The sequence below is a fragment of the Oncorhynchus clarkii genome, chromosome 18, assembly GCF_045791955.1.
Source record: "Oncorhynchus clarkii lewisi isolate Uvic-CL-2024 chromosome 18, UVic_Ocla_1.0, whole genome shotgun sequence".
NCBI classification, from domain to species: Eukaryota; Metazoa; Chordata; class Actinopteri; order Salmoniformes; family Salmonidae; genus Oncorhynchus; species Oncorhynchus clarkii.
Genome location: NC_092164.1, coordinates 31,373,740 through 31,392,896, shown reverse-complemented (window position 1 = coordinate 31,392,896; position 19,157 = coordinate 31,373,740). Strand labels below are relative to the sequence as shown.

Genomic DNA, 19,157 nt, shown 5'->3' with positions numbered 1-19,157 from the left:
AGAAGACCAATTTTCAGGATGTCTCATGGTCTGACAAACACTGCTCTAGCACCAGTGCGTCAATCGACTCTAGGGTTTTTAAAAGGTAAGGAAACCAATATGTGTGAACTATCCCTTTAACAAATTTCTTTAGCTAATAATGTGAACAGCACCAACTAGTGATCAGAAACGGGTACTATCAGGATGTTTGATGTGTCAAATTATATTTCAACAAAATGTTGCAGGAATGCTAATCTATCTGTTTCCAACAACAGAAACGATTTCAGAACAATCTGAGACGGGGCTGTAGTGGAACGGGTCGAGAGTTTCAAGTTCCTTGGCGTCCACATCACCAACAAAATATCATGGTCCAAACACACCAAGACAGTGAAGAGCGCCACGACAAAACCTTTTCCCCCTCAGGAGACTGAAAAGATTTGGCATGGGTCCCTAGATCCTCAAAAAGTTCTACAGCTGCACCATCGAGAGCATCCTGACCGGTTGCATCACCGCCTGGTATGGCAACTGTTCAGCCTCTGACCGTAAGGCGCTACAGAGGGTAGAGTGTACGGCTCAGTACATCACTGCTGAACAATTAATCAACTAGCCACCGGACTATTTACATTGACCCCCCCCATTTGTTTTGTACGCTGCTGCTCCTCGCTGTTGATTATCTATGCATAGTCACTCACCCCTACCTACATGTACAAATTACCTCAACTAACCTGTACCCCAGCACACTGTATATAGCCTCGTTATTGTTATGTTATTGTGTTACTTTTTATAATTTTTTACTTTAGTTTATTTAGTAAATATTTTCTTAACTCTTCTTGAACTGCACTGTTGGTTAAGGGCTTGTAAGTAATCATTTCACGGTAAGGTCTACATTTGTTGTATTCGGCGCATGTGAAGTTTGATTTGAGATGGTGAGTGCCGATATCCACTTTCTTGTGTACCCAGGGGGCTCATGGCTAGGTGTCCGTAAGAGCTGGGAGAGGTGTCATCAACTGGAGAGTGAGAGAGAAAGGCAGATAGAGAGGGAGATAGATAGGGAGGGGTTGTCCAGACTCAGAATGTTTCAACACTTGATTTGACCATCACACAACAGAAAGAGAAAGAAAAGTATGCCAGTGGAAGGGAGGACAGAACAGGTGACCCAACTGTGATTTGTGACTATTATGATTTCCCATTGTAGCCAATTCAGGTGCGGTAATTCCGTTACAGATTTTTGGGTAATTCCATTTGAAATCTGGTAACGGAATTACGAGTTTGAATCAATTAATAAACTAAATTGATATCAGTAAAATAGCAAATGTATTGGTAGGTCTATACCTTTACTTGTTACTTCTGTGAACTTTCATTGTCCTCCCTCCTCATGAGGGAGAGAAATTAGAAAACATCTTTAAGATATGTGGGGTTTTGCTAAGGCAATACTTCTTAAAGTTACAGAAGGTAAACCATTTCTCCAACATAATATAAATGCTAACATTAGTTGGCAGAGGTCTTTACGTCAACATTATTGTGTTTTGATGTTTGTGTATTTCTGGTAACTTTTAAGAATGTTTCTGGTAGATGTATCCTAAGACCCCTTTTCCATCTGTTTATCCAACAATTAAAGCCTTTTACTTATTCCTCATTTTTAAGATGGAAAATGGTTCAAAATACCTTAATTTCCCAAAAATATAGACTCTTAGCTTTCATTTGACACCCAATTTGATATGCTCTTATGAACTTCACATGTTGGTGCTCAAGGGTCTTTTTCGAGAGAAATGCCCATATTCAAGCATAACTAAGTTGCTTTGGCATATATTCTATATTAAGAATAAACCGATTATTGTGGAATTTTAAAAAGATAATTCAAGGTACAAGTACAGCTACAGCTATATTATTGACCTGCTCTATCCCACAGTAGTCATAAAAGTACCTTGACTCATTGCTTTTAACATGCACATCGCATACCTTTGAAACCACCAATTTAGTCCCAGTTTCATTTTATCTTTGCGTGGCATTGGATGGCATTTTGCTGTTCCGCAATTATGCCAGCCAGTCGAAATTACTGGCAGCACCGTTAATGCAAAAATGTTTAGACAACCATGCCCACAGCTTATCGTAAAATGATGCATGCTAGCAGCTGTAAGATAACTAACTACTGTAGCTGAGGCCAATTAATTACTCAACACACCCAAAGAAACTAGTCAATACAAACTGGGCACACATTATCACATTAAATGTACCCTTGAATAATCAATGGATTTCCTCAGATAGCTATAACTGTAACAATACCACACACACACACACACACGCACACACACACACACACACACACACACACACATTCACCAATGGACACATAAACACACAGGTGAGCAGTACTAAACAGCCAAGCGATCAAGTCTGTTTCTTTTTAGCATTAGAGGGAGCCTTTTCTGCAAACAGAAACAGTGCATTGGAGGCAGCCCCCCCCCCCCCCCCCCCCACACACACACGTTAACACACAGATGTACACTCACACACACAGGTGATGTGGAAGGAGAAAGGAAAGGAGAGACTTACTTTTTTGTCGTCTCGGTGGCTGGCGGCTGGCTGGGTGTCCTTGCTGTGGTTGTCAGCGGTGGGCCTGGCGCTCCGCTCTGCCTGGCTGTCCTCCGGCTCGCTCTGCTGATGGGCACCCGACTGTTGAGGGGAGGAGGGGAGAGAGGTAGGGAGGGGCTCCACTGCCTTTTGTATGCCACTCCGGATGTCCATCTTCCGCTGCACTGCCATCCAAAGGAGTTAGAAGGGAGAGGGGAGAGAAAGAACCATAGAGTGAGGGAAAATAAATAGGATACACAAATTCACACAGCTAACAAACTGGTAGACACATAGTCACACACCTGCAAGCGCATGTGCACAGTACCAGTCAAAGGTTGGACACAACTACTCATTCAAGGGTTTTTCTTTATTTTTACTATTTTCTACATTGTACAATAATAGTGAAGGCATCAAAACTTTGAAATAACAAATTTGGAATCATGTAGTAAACAAAAAAGTGTTAAACAAATGAAAATAGATTTTAGATTCTTCAAAGTAGCCACCCTTTGCCTTGATGACAGCATTGAACACTCTTGGCATTCTCTCAACCAGCTTCACCTGGAATGCTTTTCGAAAGGTCTTGAAGGAGTTCCTACATATGATGAGCACATGTTGGCTGCTTTCCTTCACTCTTCAGTCCAACTCATCCCAAACCATCTTAATTGGGTTGAGGTCAAGAGAATGCAGAGTCAACTGATACAGCACTCCATCACTCTCCTTCTTGGTCAAATAGCCCTTACACAGCCTGGAGGTGTGTTGGGTCATTGTCCTGTTGAAAACAAATGATAGCCCCATCTAAGTGCAAACCAGATGGGATGGCGTATCGCTGCAGAATGCTGTGGTAGCCATGCTGGATAAGTGTTCCTTGAATTCTAAATAAATCACTGACAGTGTCACCAGCAAAGCACCACCACACCTCCTCCTCCTCCATGCTTCACAGTGGAAACCACACACGCGGAGATCATCTGTTCGCCTACACTGTGTCTCACAAAGACACAGCGGTTGGAACCAAAAATCTCAAATTTGGACTCATCAGACCAAAGGACAGATTTCTACCGGTCTAATGTCCATTGCTTGTGTTTCTTGGGCGAAGCAAGTCTCTTCTTATTATTAGTGTCCATTAGTAGCAGAAATTCGACCATGAAGGCCTGATTCATGCAGTTGATGTTGAGATGTGTCTGTTACTTGAACTCTGTGAAGCATTTATTTGGGCTGCAATTTCTGAGGCTAGTAACTCTGCTGCAGAGATTAAGTTCATTAGAGGTACCTCTGGGTCTTCATTTCCTGTGGCGGTCCTCATGAGAGCCAGCTTCATCATAGAGCTTGATGGTTTTTGCAACTGCACTTGAAGAAACTTTCAAAGTTCTTGAAATTTTCCAGACTGACCTGTATGTCTTAAAGTAACGATGGGCTGTTGTTTCTCTTTGCTTATTTGAGCTGTTCTTGCCATTATATGGACTTGGTCTTTTACCAAACAGGGCTATCTTCTGTATACCACCCCTACCTTGTCACAACACAACAGATTGGCTCAAACGCATTAAGAAGGAAAGAAATTCCCAATTTAACTTTTAACAAGTTAATTGAACCTATTAATTGAAATGCATTCAAGGTGACTACCTCATGAAGCTCGTTGAGAGAATGCCAAGAGTGTGCAAAGCTGTCATCAAGGCAAAGTTTGGCTATTTGAAGAATCTCAAATATAAAATATATTTTGATTTGTTTAACACTTTTCTGGTTACTACATGATTCCATATGTGTTATTTCATTGTTATGTCTTCACTACTACTCTATAATGTAAAAATAAAGAAAAACACGAATGAGTAGGCGTGTCCAAACGTTTGACTGTTACTGTACATGCAGGAACACGAATACACACAAAAATATATTGCCTTCCAAATGGCCTACCTCAGACGGGTTTTGGATTACTTAATGTGAACCGTAGAAATCAGCTCAGTTTTGATGAGTGACCAAATTGTTGAAAGATGCCTGAATATTTGGCCTCTCCAAAAAGTATCACAGCTCCATCATAGCATTAGCTCAGTGCACAGAAATACAATCATTTGTTTCCAAAAGGCCAAAGAGGGTATATAATACAACAACAAAAAAGCAACTCTCAATATCACAGTGGGCAATATACTGGGCATATTGGGCTTAACTGTCCTCCTATTAGTAAATCATTTTGTAGATGAATCTACCTCAACAACAAAAAAAATGAATTATTTAGCTCTTGGTATGTATTACAATGTAGCCTATAAAAATACCCAAATGCTGGTGAATGTAATTGTCGTTCCATATGAAGTCAATAACTTTCTGAAAGTGACTTCTTGGACCTGAATGCCGAAACATGAATAAATCATTTTATTGCAATAGGCTAAATCAGGGTCACACAGAGTGGGTTGGTCGTCTTAAACACATCTACTTTGAAACAAAAGTATACATGTGGTAAAAAAAAAAGAAGACACCTGTACCATGTCAGACATAGAGTTGACATGTATTCAATTCTGTGTTTGCATCCCAATGTTACACTTCATATACAGTTGAAGTCGGAAGTTTACATACACCTTAGCCAACAACATTTAAACTCAGTTGTTCACAATTCCTGACATTTAATCCAAATACAAATTCCCTGTTTTAGGTCAGTTAGGATCACCACTTCATTTTAAGAATGTGAAATGTCAGAATAATAGTAGAGAGAATGATTTATTTCAGCTATTATTTCTTTCATCACATTCCAAGTGGGTCAGAAGTGTACATACACTCAATAAGTATTTGGTAGCATTGCCTTTAAATTGTTTAACTTGGGTCAAATGTTTCAGGTAGCCTTCCACAAGCTTCCCACAATAAGTTGGGTGAATTTTGGCTCACTCCTCCTGACAAAGCTGGTGTAACTGAGTCAGGTTTGTAGGCCTCCTTGCTTTCACACGCTTTTTCAGTTCTGGCCACAAATGTTCTATAGGATTGAGGTCAGGGTGTTCGGGCACTCCAATACCTTGACTTTGTTGTCCTTAAGCCATTTTGCCACAACTTTGGAAGTATGCTTGGGGTTTAACAAGTACATTTTGTGAAGTGCACCACAACATGATGCTGCCACCCCAGCATCATGTTTGGGATGGTGTTCTTCGGCTTGCAAGCCTCCCCCTTTTTCCTTCAAACATAATGATGGTCATTATGGCCAAACAGTTCTATTTTTGTTTCATCAGACCAGAGGACATTTCTCCAAAAAGAATGACCTTTGTCCCCATGTACAGTTGCAAACCGTAGTCTGGCTTTTTTATGGCGGTTTTGGAGTGGTGGCTTCTTCCTTGCTGAGCGGCCTTTCAGGTTATGTCGATATAAGACTCATTTTACTGTGGATAGATACTTTTGTACCTGTTTCCACCAGCATCTTCACAAGGTCCTTTGCTGTTGTTGTTATTGATTTGCACTTTCACACCAAAGTACATTAATCTCTAGGAGACAGAACGCATCTCCTTCCTGAGCGGTACGACGGCTGCGTGGTCCTATGGTGTTTATACTTGCGTACTATTGTTTGAACAGATTAACGTGGTACCTTCAGGCATTTGGAAATTGCTCCCAAGGATGAAAAAAAAAAATTCTGAAGTCTTGGCTGATTTCTTTTGATTTTCCCATGATGTCAAGCAAAGAGGCACTGAGTTTGAAGGTAGGCCTTGAAATACATCCACAGGTACACACCTCCAATTGACTCAAATGTCAGAAGCTTCTAAAGTCATATAATTTTCTGGAATTTTCCAAGCTGTTTAAAGGCACAGTCAACTTAGTGTATGTAAACTTCTGACCCACTGGAATTGTGATACAGTGAATTATTAGTGAAATAATTTGTCTGTAAAAAATTGTTGGAAAAATTACTTGTGTCATGCACAAAGTAGATGTCCTAACGGACTTGCCAAAACTAGTTTGTTAACAAGAAATTTGTGGAGTGGTTGAAAAACTAGTTTTAATGACTCCAACCTAAGTGTACGTTAACTTCGACCTCAACTGTACATCACAGAAGACTGAAATATAACAAAACAGTTTGACATAAAAATACCAGATTTTCAGAGGTTTAAGAAAAATAATGTTTATTAATTATTAAATTATTACAAATATCAATAACAGTCCACAGAGGGTGCTTTGGTCATTCGACTGCAGGAAAGGCTAGATGTGCTCAAAGTTGATCCATTTAGCATACCCCACCCTACCATTAGACATCGATGTCTTCAACACTGAAAAAGATAAATGGTTGAGTTTGATATCATTTAAAAGCTTACAAACAGGACTGTCAAACTGTTTTATGAACTATAAAAAAAAAAATTAAGCTTAAACATCAATTATCTAAAAACGTGTCAACTCCTATTTTCTTCATGTTCATATATGTTGTAACTTAGACCCTATTGTACTTTACCTGAGGTGTTTGTGTTGTGCCTGCCATCAAATAAGACACAGCATACTCTTGAATACAGGGTGGATGTCATGTTTTGGCTGATAAATGTACTAAAATGTGAATAAAGTTAACATTTCAAATAGTACGACAAAGACGGTTGAAGGTCCACACATCAGAGAATGTTGACTAGCGTGGGAATATCCAATGTTATAAATTGTTTTAAAAAGGAAACCTATCAAAATCATAGAATATATAGATCATAGAATAGAGATAATTAAATTGACATTCGATGGTAGGTGGACCTGCGGCCAGCTTTCTGGTAGTAATCGCAAGTTAAAGTTTCAATTAAATGTAAATACAGTGCCTTGCGAAAGTATTCGGCCCCCTTGAACTTTGCGACCTTTTGCCACATTTCAGGCTTCAAACATAAAGATATAAAACTGTATTTTTTGTGAAGAATCAACAACAAGTGGGACACAATCATGAAGTGGAACGACATTTATTGGATATTTAAAACTTTTTTAACAAATCAAAAACTGAAAAATTGGGCGTGCAAAATTATTCAGCCCCCTTAAGTTAATACTTTGTAGCGCCACCTTTTGCTGTGATTACAGCTGTAAGTCGCTTGGGGTATGTCTCTATCAGTTTTGCACATCGAGAGACTGACATTTTTTCCCATTCCTCCTTGCAAAACAGCTCGAGCTCAGTGAGGTTGGATGGAGAGCATTTGTGAACAGCAGTTTTCAGTTCTTCACACATATTCTCGATTGGATTCAGGTCTGGACTTTGACTTGGCCATTCTAACACCTGGATATGTTTATTTTTGAACCATTCCATTGTAGATTTTGCTTTATGTTTTGGATCATTGTCTTGTTGGAAGACAAATCTCCGTCCCAGTCTCAGGTCTTTTGCAGACTCCATCAGGTTTTCTTCCAGAATGGTCCTGTATTTGGCTCCATCCATCTTCCCATCAATTTTAACCATCTTCCCTGTCCCTGCTGAAGAAAAGCAGGCCCAAAACATGATGCTGCCACCACCATGTTTGACAGTGGGGATGGTGTGTTCAGCTGTGTTGCTTTTACGCCAAACATAACGTTTTGCATTGTTGCCAAAAAGTTCAATTTTGGTTTCATCTGACCAGAGCACCTTCTTCCACATGTTTGGTGTGTCTCCCAGGTGGCTTGTGGCAAACTTTAAACAACACTTTTTATGGATATCTTTAAGAAATGGCTTTCTTCTTGCCACTCTTCCATAAAGGCCAGATTTGTGCAATATACGACTGATTGTTGTCCTATGGACAGAGTCTCCCACCTCAGCTGTAGATCTCTGCAGTTCATCCAGAGTGATCATGGGCCTCTTGGCTGCATCTCTGATCAGTCTTCTCCTTGTATGAGCTGAAAGTTTAGAGGGACGGCCAGGTCTTGGTAGATTTGCAGTGGTCTGATACTCCTTCCATTTCAATATTATCGCTTGCACAGTGCTCCTTGGGATGTTTAAAGCTTGGGAAATCTTTTTGTATCCAAATCCGGCTTTAAACTTCTTCACAACAGTATCTCGGACCTGCCTGGTGTGTTCCTTGTTCTTCATGATGCTCTCTGCGCTTTTAACGGACCTCTGAGACTATCACAGTGCAGGTGCATTTATACGGAGACTTGATTACACACAGGTGGATTGTATTTATCATCATTAGTCATTTATGTCAACATTGGATCATTCAGAGATCCTCACTGAACTTCTGGAGAGAGTTTGCTGCACTGAAAGTAAAGGGGCTGAATAATTTTGCACGCCCAATTTTTCAGTTTTTGATTTGCTAAAAAAAATTTAAATATCCAAAAAATGTCGTTCCACTTCATGATTGTGTCCCACTTGTTGTTGATTCTTCACAAAAAAATACAGTTTTATATCTTTATGTTTGAAGCCTGAAATGTGGCAAAAGGTCGCAAAGTTCAAGGGGGCCGAATACTTTCGCAAGGCACTGTATCAATAGCGTATCAGCAGGGGTCTGAAGGGATAGTTCCGTTCTATAAATTCTAGTTCTATGATTGGAATGACACCCACCCTGTATTGAAGAATATGCTGTGTCTCAACCGATGACGGGCACAACATAAACCCTTCAGATTATGTCAAATAGGGTCTAAACTAGAGGTCGACCGATTATGATTTTTCAACGCCGATACCGTTACCGATTATTTGAGGACCAAAAAAAGTTGATACTGATTAAAATTATTTATTTATTTGTAATAATGACAATTACAACAATACTGAATGCACACTTTTATTATAACTTAATATAATACATTAAAAAAATCAATTTAGCCTCAAATAAATAATGAAACATGTTCAATTTGGTTTAAATAATGCAAAAACAAAGTGTTGGAGAAGAAAGTAAAAGTGCAATATGTGCCATGTAAAAAAGCTAACGTTTCAGTTCCTTGCTCAGAACATGATAACATATGAAAGCTGGTGGTTTCTTTTAACACGAGTCTTCAATATTCCCAGGTAAGAAGTTTTTGATTGTAGTTATTATAGGAATTATAGGACTACTTCTCTCTATACCATTTGTATTTCATATACCTTTAACTATTGGATGTTCTTATAGGCACTTTAGTATTGCCAGTGTAACAGTATAGGTTCTGTCCCTCTCCTCGCCCCTACCTGGGCTCAAACCAGGGACCCTCTGCACACAGACAACAGCCACCCTCGAAGCATCGTTACCCATCGCTTCACAAAAGCTTGCAGAGCAGGGGGAACAACTACTTCAAGGTCTCAGAGCGAGTTACGTCAACGATTGAAACGCTATTAGCACGCACCCCGCTAACTAGCTAGCCATTTCACATCAGTTACACCAGCCTAATCTCGGGAGTTGATAGGCTTGAAGTCATAAACAGCTCAATGCTTGAAGCACAGGGAAGAGTTGCTGGCAAACGCACGAAAGTGCTGTTTGAATAAATGCTTATGAGCCTGCTGCTGCCTACCACCGCTCAGTCAGACTGCTCTATCAAATATCAAATCATAGACTTAATTATAACATAATAACACACAGAAATACGAGCCTTAGGTCATTAATATGGTCAAATACGGAAACTATAATTTTGAAAACAAAACGTTTATTCTTTCAGTGAAATACGGAACCGTTCCATATTTTATAAATCTAAATATCCATTAATCTAAATATTCCTGTTACATTGCACAACCTTCAATGTTATGTCATAATTACGTACAATTCTGGCAAATTATTTTGCAAGGAGCCAGGTGGCCCAAACTGTTGCACATACCCTGACTCTGCGTGCAATTAACGCAAAAGAAGAGACACAATTTCCCTAGTTTAATATTGCCTGCTAACCTGAGGTACATTCATGCAACGATTGTGCATTTTTCGCAAATGCGCTTTTGTTAAGTCATCGCCCGTTTGGCGAAGTTGGTCTTCACACAGTTGGCAATGAGCCAGGCGGCCCAAACTGCTGCATATAGCCTGACTGTTGCACAGAGCGCAAGAGAAGTGACACAATTTCCCTAGTTAAAATAAATTAATGTTAGCAGGCAATATTAACTAAATATGCAGGTTTAAAAATATATACTTGTGTATTGATTTTAAGAAAGGCATTGATGTTTATGGTTAGGTACACATTGGTGCAACAAGAGTGTTTTTTTCGTGAATGCGCTTGTTAAATAACCATTTGGCGAAGTAGGTTATGATTCAATGATAAATGAACAGGCACCGCATCGATTATATGCAATGCAGGACTGTCACTGCAGATTTCCTCCTCTTCGTCTGAAGAGGAGTAAGGATCGGACCAAGATGCGGCGTGGTAAGTGTTCGTCATTTTAATGGAAAAACTGAACACTACAAAACAACAACGTGACAACCGTGACGCTAATGAACCACTGTGCTAACAAGCAACATAACATAGTCAATCACCCACAACCCACAATGACAAAACAGGCTACCTAAATATGGTTCCCAATCAGAGACAATGAATAACACCTGCCTCTGATTGAGAACCATATCAGGCCAAACACAGAAACAGACAAACTAGACATACAACATAGAATGCCCACTCAGATCACACCCTGACCAAACAAAACATATAAACATACAAAGCAAACTATGGTCAGGGCGTGACAAGGACAAGCTAGATAAACTAGTAATATCATCAACCATGTGTAGTTAACTAGTGATTATGTTAAGATTGATTGTTTTTTTATAAGATATGTTTAATGCTAGCTAGCACCTTACCTTGCTGCACACCTTGCTGTACTTGCATAACAGCTAGTCAGCCTGCCAGCAGTCTCCTCGTGGAGTGCAATGTAATTGGCCATGATCGGTGTCCAAAAATGCCAATTACCGATTGTTATGAAAACTTGAAATCGGCCCTAATTAATCGGCCATTCCGATTAATCGGTCGACCTCCAGTCTAAACTACAACATTTGTGAAAATAAACAAACATTCTGTTTACGGCATTTTTAGATAATTGACGTTAAAGCTTAAAAAAGGTAATTGTTTAATTCATTTTTTTTCTCTCCATGAAATCATTGAATAATTTCACAATCCTGTTTGTAAGCTTTCAAAGAATATCAAACTCAACAATTTATCTTTTTCAGTGATTAATTAAGACATGGACTCATGGTAGTGTGGGGTATACAAAATCGGTCAACTTTGAGCACCTCTATCTCCTGAATGCTTTGGCATTCAGGACCAAAGGCACTTTCTGACCACTTCCACCATCAAATCAAAAGGGGTGCAGTAAGAAATTAACTGAAATCATGTGGAAAGACCCTGCTGTCTCAAGTTGGAGGACATTTTCTTTGACAAACAACCTCTTTAAAAAATTATAGGGAAAGTTGGTTTGTAAAGCCTAGATGTCAGGCCTATCAACTGCCTTTCTTGTCCCACATTGTGAGCTTTACAGGTATCTAGGCTATACATATTAATGTGATATATCACTTATTCCATCCAAGTCAGTCTTGCGGAACCTGGTAAGCTAGAAGTTCTGAAGGAGTATAACATGAACTTTCTGTTGATTTAACCTAGGGTGCAATATTTTTTTAAACTAGGCTACAACCACAATAGCCTACCAGACCCTAGCATTTTCCCACATTATGTTGAAATGACTGCTCATGATGTGTGACTGAGAAAACAAGGCAAATGGACAAATGTAGGGTTATTTGTCCATTACAAATCTAGGCTTGTTATAATGGCCAATTGACATAATGAAATAAAACAATCTTAATTGTAGGCTGTGTATGTCACTGCTTGACTTGGGCCGGAACTGTCCAGAGCGCCATACCGACACTTATAATTTTGGGGGAATTGCATACTATCTATAAAAACAAAGTCAAAGAAAGTACGAAGATAGACAGACACTACTTCTCCAATAGAAATCCTCTATTACACTTATATGCGATGTCATGGCGACGTTGGCTGGCTATGCTCATGCATAGAAACACGTCATCGGTCTAAAATACCGACCAGACCAGACATATCGCTTGCGCGAGCATTGCAAAATAAATGTAGAAATCCATGTTATTCAATTATTGCACCCACACTGCTCACGTGCGCCAACGAGCGTCTGCGTTGCCAAGGGCTAAAATAGAAGTCATTCCTATTTCTGATGCAGATCGCGCTGCAAGTCTCCCATCTCCTCATTGGTTTATAGAAGCAGGTACCCACGTGCCATCTCCTCATTGGTTATACCCATGTGGATGATTGAAAGACAAACTGTTTTGCTGGTTGTCGTGGTAATACTATGAAAGTTTAGATGCTGATCACCATATAAGTTCAAAGATGAAAAAGTCTGGAAGGAGGAGAGATGACTAGAAACGATTCAGTTGACCGTTTTATGTGTGGATTAATTGTCGGAGTAGAGGACCTTGTACATTTCAGGTAAAATAACAACTCCATGTTTATATCCCAGGACAAATTAGCTTGCAACAGCAAGCTAGCTAAATAGGACAAATTAGCTAGCAAGTGCAAGCTAACTAGCTAAACTGCCATACATGTTTAATGCTTTTCGACTTGTCCCCAAATTAATGTCATTGATTCAGAGTTTGTTTTGATATTTTAACCTGCGTGTCGAGATTGCGTTTGGTGTGGGGGGACAAAATAAATTTGTGCACTATAGTGCACGATGGCGCACGCGCGCAGCCAGTTTGGGTTCCGTGTAACAGTCGTCTCGCGGCAAACTGCGCATTAGCTATCAAATCAAAACCACTCCTTTGATATAAAGTTGTTTTTGACAAAAATGAAAACGTGTCAGTTTTTCACTTTTACGAGGTTGGAGAAATAACATGTTCAACTACTTAAGACATTCGGTCCAATCTAGGTTGTGCCTTTAGATTTTGAGAAAATGAACAACTAAACAATAATTTTTCACTTCTCTTATTGACTTCTCAAACCCCAAGCCCCGGCCTACTCTGCTTGGTCTGTTTTGCAAGCCTTTCCGGAAGCCTGGCAATGTTGCGCCTCTGGGTTTAGAAACTGTGACAAAGTAGCCTATTGCCGGCCCAGATTCACACACCACGGCAAAAAAAAGGTTGATTAAAAAAATAGGAATGAAGGGCGGGATCTGCAATGAATAGCAATGGGCATGTATTTCTTGATTCCACATTGTTCAAATGTATTTGCTGCTCGTCTGTGAATATGTGTGTGACATTAGGCTGTTCGAGATTGGGCAGATTGAAAATGAGCCTGTTTGAATGCGCATGACGCGCTGTTCCAAGTTGTCAAATGAGGGTTTGTAAGGTCATACTTTTTGTTAATGTAATTCATTAAGGGTGCACTTTTAAATATGATGATTCACTTAAAAATCTACATATCAGCAATTATAGGAATGACCCTTCAGTGCATGTCTGTGTGTGCTGGGTGTCTGCCATTGGGAGCCCAAAGAGAGAGAGCAGGACATTTAACAGCAGGTATAAAATAATGACAGGCAACCGACCAGACGGCCAATTCAAAACATAACGTATAGCAGTTACCTTGCTAGGTAACTGTAGCTAACTAAGCACTTATGTCGTTGTCGCCTTTCCACCAGCACTGTAAAGCCTAAATAACTGCACAGTTGTAAAGCTGGGATTCCCCTCTACTAAACAGTAGCCATGTAACTGTGCCAACAGAAAAAAATGTTCTAAGAATAGCCTAAATGACAAATAACTTGCTGTGCATATATCTCCCATGAAAAATGTATATTATATTTGAGCCTTATAGATAAGAATGTCTAGATAGATATTTTGCTTTGAGGTAGCCTAGCTTACCCATTTGAACCCTGATTCATTGAATGAAAAAAATGGATAAAGACAAAAGTATTTGCTTGTAATGGTGCAATATTTGATATCAAGGATCCTCCGTGATAGCTACTGCATGGGTTTGCAGGCTTTTGTTCAAGCCCTAGTCTAACCACATTATAGACTAATCATCAGCTGCTCAACAGCACCTTGATAAGCAGACTTGGCTTTTTCCAAGCCTGCACACCCAGGAGTTCTCCAGGTGGAGGGCTGACCACATGTAACTAACAGTACAGTTTTTACCTTGTGGGGGGTTACGTGCCTTGATCAATGTCACAAAGGCAAGATATGTTAGGTCTACATGGGATCAGACACAGCTGCATTCCAGTGTCAATAATGCTTACTTTTTCATGTAGGCTATAATAATAGTCATGACAATTAGGTTAAAAGTCATGGAGCAGTCATGGAAAATGTGTATAAACCGTATATCAGAGGTCTCTATGGCATAATGTCATATGTACATTTCGGTGAACATAGCCTATTGGACATAGTCTACCTGTACCTAGTAGGCTAGTGAGGATAGCATTTTCAACAGTCAATGTATTCAGCGTAGCTAACAGAAACACGTCGCCAGAACACCGAAATACCTCTGTCACTTCAGCGCCCCTGGTTATGTCAGTAGCTTGCATATCAAATGAAGAGGAAGATGGAGTAGTGCTGGCTAACTTGCTTTACATCTCTGTCGCTTTGACGCCGAAAACCACAACAAAATAATACGCTCAAGGTAGGTTCATTGAGTAGCGGTGAGTATGATAAATTCTCCATCAAAAAAACAACTGTAGAAGAGGCTGCGGTTCGGTTCGCCACACTGCCGACACGCATGGTCTACCCACGAACTGTCGTGTAACGAGCAGCCGAGTCCTTCCTTGTGCGCTGTCACAAATCTTCCTCCTCTTTGCGGTTCAACCGAGCTCTTCGTCAAAAAGTCCCGGTTCCCATGGAGCCGGAGTTAGTGTGCGGGACCAACCCACTTATGAAGGTGATGAGAGGCCACCAACAAGGAAGAGGATGGAAGAACGTGATTCAGGGCATGTGGTGGTACTTTTTTGGTGGGTAAAATAATATTTTGCATGTGGTGGTGCGTTTTTGGTACCACCACATGCCCTGAATCAGAATTATTCCATCCTTCTTCCCTTGACCGTGGTGGCCTCATCACCTTCATAAAAGTGGTCACAAAAAAAAATCACGGTCAAGAATTCACAAGTCAGCAACAGTCTTGTAGGCTCACCTATACCACTTTGTAGACAGCAATGGGTCTTCAATGAGTTTAAATGTATTCAGATTATTGAGTTCAGAAATATTTGTTTTGCTTTTCATCAGTATAATTACATGCAATCACCTTGAATGTGTGATAGTTGAAATGCATGAGAGTACCTGTGACCATTCTATCATGTCATGACTTTATTCTGTGTTGTAATAACTGCTACCAAAATGTTTTATATTTGTGGGAGGTGCAAGCTATAACCACAAGGTGGCAACACACACTTTTATAAAGGACATTAAGTAAAGCAACTACAAACTTCCATAAAGTAATTTGACAAATTGTAATTTGTTTTCTGCTTACAGTAAGCATTGCTAATTGCCCAGAGCTAGTCTTTTGAGAGCTGGCATAACTTTTAATCATTTTGCAATATCCACACATGCTGTTGCAACAACATACTTTTATTATTGGTATTAAATCCATTTAATTAGCTTGAAAGTACTTGCTTTGCAGGGAGATGACATCGAGAGGAAAAATATCTCCAAGGAGGGGAGTAGACCTACATGTTTACATTTCCATACAAAAGGACCCATGAGCACCAACGTGAAGTTCATAGGAGCATGTCAAATTGGCAGTGGCAACGGTCATTCAGGGCATGTTTAGCCAAAAATATATAATAATAATAACATTTATTCTGTTTTGCATGTTATTTTGGCATTAATACATGTCACATATCAGTTTGCAAACAATGTCAAATAAATTAATAATTGAGTTAATAAAGCAGCATACAAAAATTCTCTCTTTTTTTGCTTTCTTGAGTAAAGCAACTCCAAAATGCAGGTGTTTCAGCCTAGCTCAGTGCTTTCTGTGGTGGTGGGGCAGCCAGCGGAAATACGGAGCGTAGGGGTTGGTAATGTTCTCTAGTTGCGCCGTGATTGGCTCAGTGTTCTGTCACTCAAGGGGACACTACGTCACCGCAAATCTACGGGTAGAGCTCAAAAATTCAAGCCCCTTGGGTGCTGCCATAGACTTTCATTAGAAGTGCCCATCCATGAAGGCTCATGGTCATTGTCCACAGATAAAATTACCTCAAATCACATTATATCTACCGTAGCTTTAATTGGACTGATCATGTCAACATGATACTTTCATAGTATTAGCTAGCAAGCTAGACCAGCAGTCATCTTCATGCATCAAGTCGGATATTTCAACCTGCGTGTCCTGATCGTGTGTGGTGTGGGTGACAAACCGCGTTTGGTCAGCATGTTATGTCACATTTTGTTGTGAATTATTAAATGATTAAAATTCCAAATCGGTAACGGAAGTACTGCAGTAGAATTGGCTACAATGGGAAATCATAGTAGTCACCAACCACAGTTGGGTCACCTGCAACTGTCTTCCCTTCCACTGACATACTGTTATGTTCAGCTCATAACTGTTGTCTTTCTCTTTCTGTTGTCTGGTGCTCAAAGCAAGACTGTGAAAACACTCTCTCTCGCTCTCTCTCTCTCCAGTTAATGTCACCTCTCCCGGCTCTCAATGACACCTACCCTCTTTCCATTTACTGTAACAAGCATCCTCACCCACTGATCTAAACCAATCATATGTGTCAATGTTACACAAGTTTGGACAGTACAGTAGGGCACAGTAGAGAACAGTACAGCAAAGTGCAGAACAGTAAAGAAAAGTACAGTAGAGTAGAGTTCAGTACAGTAAAGTACAGCACACTAGTGTAGTGTAGAGTACAGTACAGTATAATGTACTGTACTCTACTGTACTGTACATATCTACTTTACTGTACTCTTCTGTACTGAAGTCTACTGTACTGTATAGCGCTAGACTGTGATGTCCAAACTTGTGAAACAAAAACATCTATGATTGGTTCAGATTTGGTCTGGTCCGGACCAGCCAAATGGTGTCTTGTTTGGGGGCGGAGCTCATTAGAATAATGTGTCATGTGTAGATGTTGTGGGTCACTACTTCACAGGAGAGACGTTTGAATGTAATCTTTTTTTCAAATCATTTTTTGGGGCAGAAATGCCTTCTCGAGAAGTTTCATGTGCCTTAATAACAAACTTGTATGCCATCTGTAATTACGAATAAAAAGGTTAAATTACCAGCCTAGTTGGTTTAGCCAAAGAAAAAGTCAACAACCTTCTTGCTAGCCATGATTGGCTGAGATAATGAGTGGGCTGGACATGCCGAGAGATGAGTTTGACATGGTCTTCCATATAGCACGCTTCTGTCTATTTGAGCTGGTCAGTATATCTAGGTAATCCTGTCTAACACAGCTTTTTATATGTATCTTGTATTAAAACTACATAAGTGTTGCTCTCCACTTTCTGGAGGACTGAGTTTGGAAATCAGTGGAATTTGAGTATGACAGCTAAGGAGATGGAGATAACACCTGTCTCCAGGTTACATCTTCAAACGAAGGGCAACCATGGCTCCCAACGGGAGACGCGTCCAACCATGAATGATGTATAGTCTAGCTGGCTACATTTTCAAATGTTACACGTTTCTAATTTTGACAGAAAAAGACATTCGCTTGGCTACCTATAGCCTAATGGTAGCTTATTATTCGTATCTCAGAGCCATTTGCTTAGCTAGCTATAGCCTAATGTTAGCTAGCTAACATAGAACCTGGTTGGTTAGCTACCTGCAGATTCATGCGGGGTAGTAACGTCATGAGTTGAGATTATGCTTCACTATTCACCTAGCTACATGTCTAAACAAAATACTCAAATATGCAAGTAGCAATTTCAGGTGCGTTCATAAATTCAGTCTGGCCATCTACTCTGATTTCAGAGCACTCTCGTCTGAGTATGCCAGAGAGCGCAGAATAACTGATGAATTTACGAACGCTCAACACCCGTTGAATATTTTATTTATATATTTTTTTAACCTTTATTCAACTAGGCAAGTCAGTTAAGAACAAATTCTTATTTACAATGACGGCCTACCAAAAGGCAAAAGGCCTCCTGCGGGGATGTGGGCTAGGATTAAAAATAGGACAAACACACATCACGACAAGAGAGAACACAACACTGCATAAAGAGAGACCTAAGACAACCACATAGCATAGCAGCAACACATGACAACACAGCATGGTAGCAACACAGCTTGACAACAACATGGTAGCAACACAACATGGCAGCAGCACAACATGGTAGCAGCCCAAACCATGGTACCAACATTATTAGGCACAGACAACAGCACAAAGGGCAAGAAGGTAGAGACAACAATACACGCAAAACAGCCACAAGTGTCAGTAAGAGTGTCCATGATTGAGTATTTGAATGAAGAGATTGAGATAAAGCTGTCCAGTTTGAGTGTTGGTTGTAGCTCGTTCAAGTCGCTAGCTTCAGCGAACTGAAAAGACGAGCGACCCAGAGATGTGTGTGCTCTGGTGACCTTTAACAGAATGTGAATGGCAGAACGGGTGTTGTATGTGGGGGATGGCCGGTGTCAGTAAACGTCGGCAAAAAAAGCGTAATTAAATTGTTGCCAGCAGCACAGTTACAGTCACCAACGCTCCCGACAACATGAAAACAGCCTAACCAGCTCTGCTATGGCGAGTAAAACGGTCAGAGTGGGGTGTTCTCTCATTATGTGTCTGGAAGTAGCTAGCAAGTTAGCCAGTTAGCTTGGGTGCTTGACTGCCGTTGTGAGGTTCGGATCAACCCTAGCCAGAGCATCCAGTGTGAGCTCTGAATGCGAAAAGCTCTGAATTTATGAATGGA

The 19,157-nt window shown here is 40.2% G+C and overlaps 1 protein-coding gene across 1 annotated transcript in view; it reads right to left on the bottom strand.

Moving 5' to 3' along the window:
- The window catches only part of LOC139373332 (RNA-binding motif, single-stranded-interacting protein 3-like), a 397,992-nt gene extending 383,139 nt beyond the window's left edge, over positions 1-14,853 (bottom strand). Inside the window, exons 1-2 of the mRNA XM_071113733.1 lie at positions 14,801-14,853; positions 2,533-2,735 (exon numbers count right to left, since the gene is read on the bottom strand). Of these exons, the coding sequence (XP_070969834.1) occupies positions 2,533-2,724 (192 nt within the window). The 5' untranslated portion in view covers positions 2,725-2,735; positions 14,801-14,853. The remainder of the gene's footprint in view (positions 1-2,532; positions 2,736-14,800) is intronic.
- Between the last annotated feature and the right edge of the window lie 4,304 nt (positions 14,854-19,157).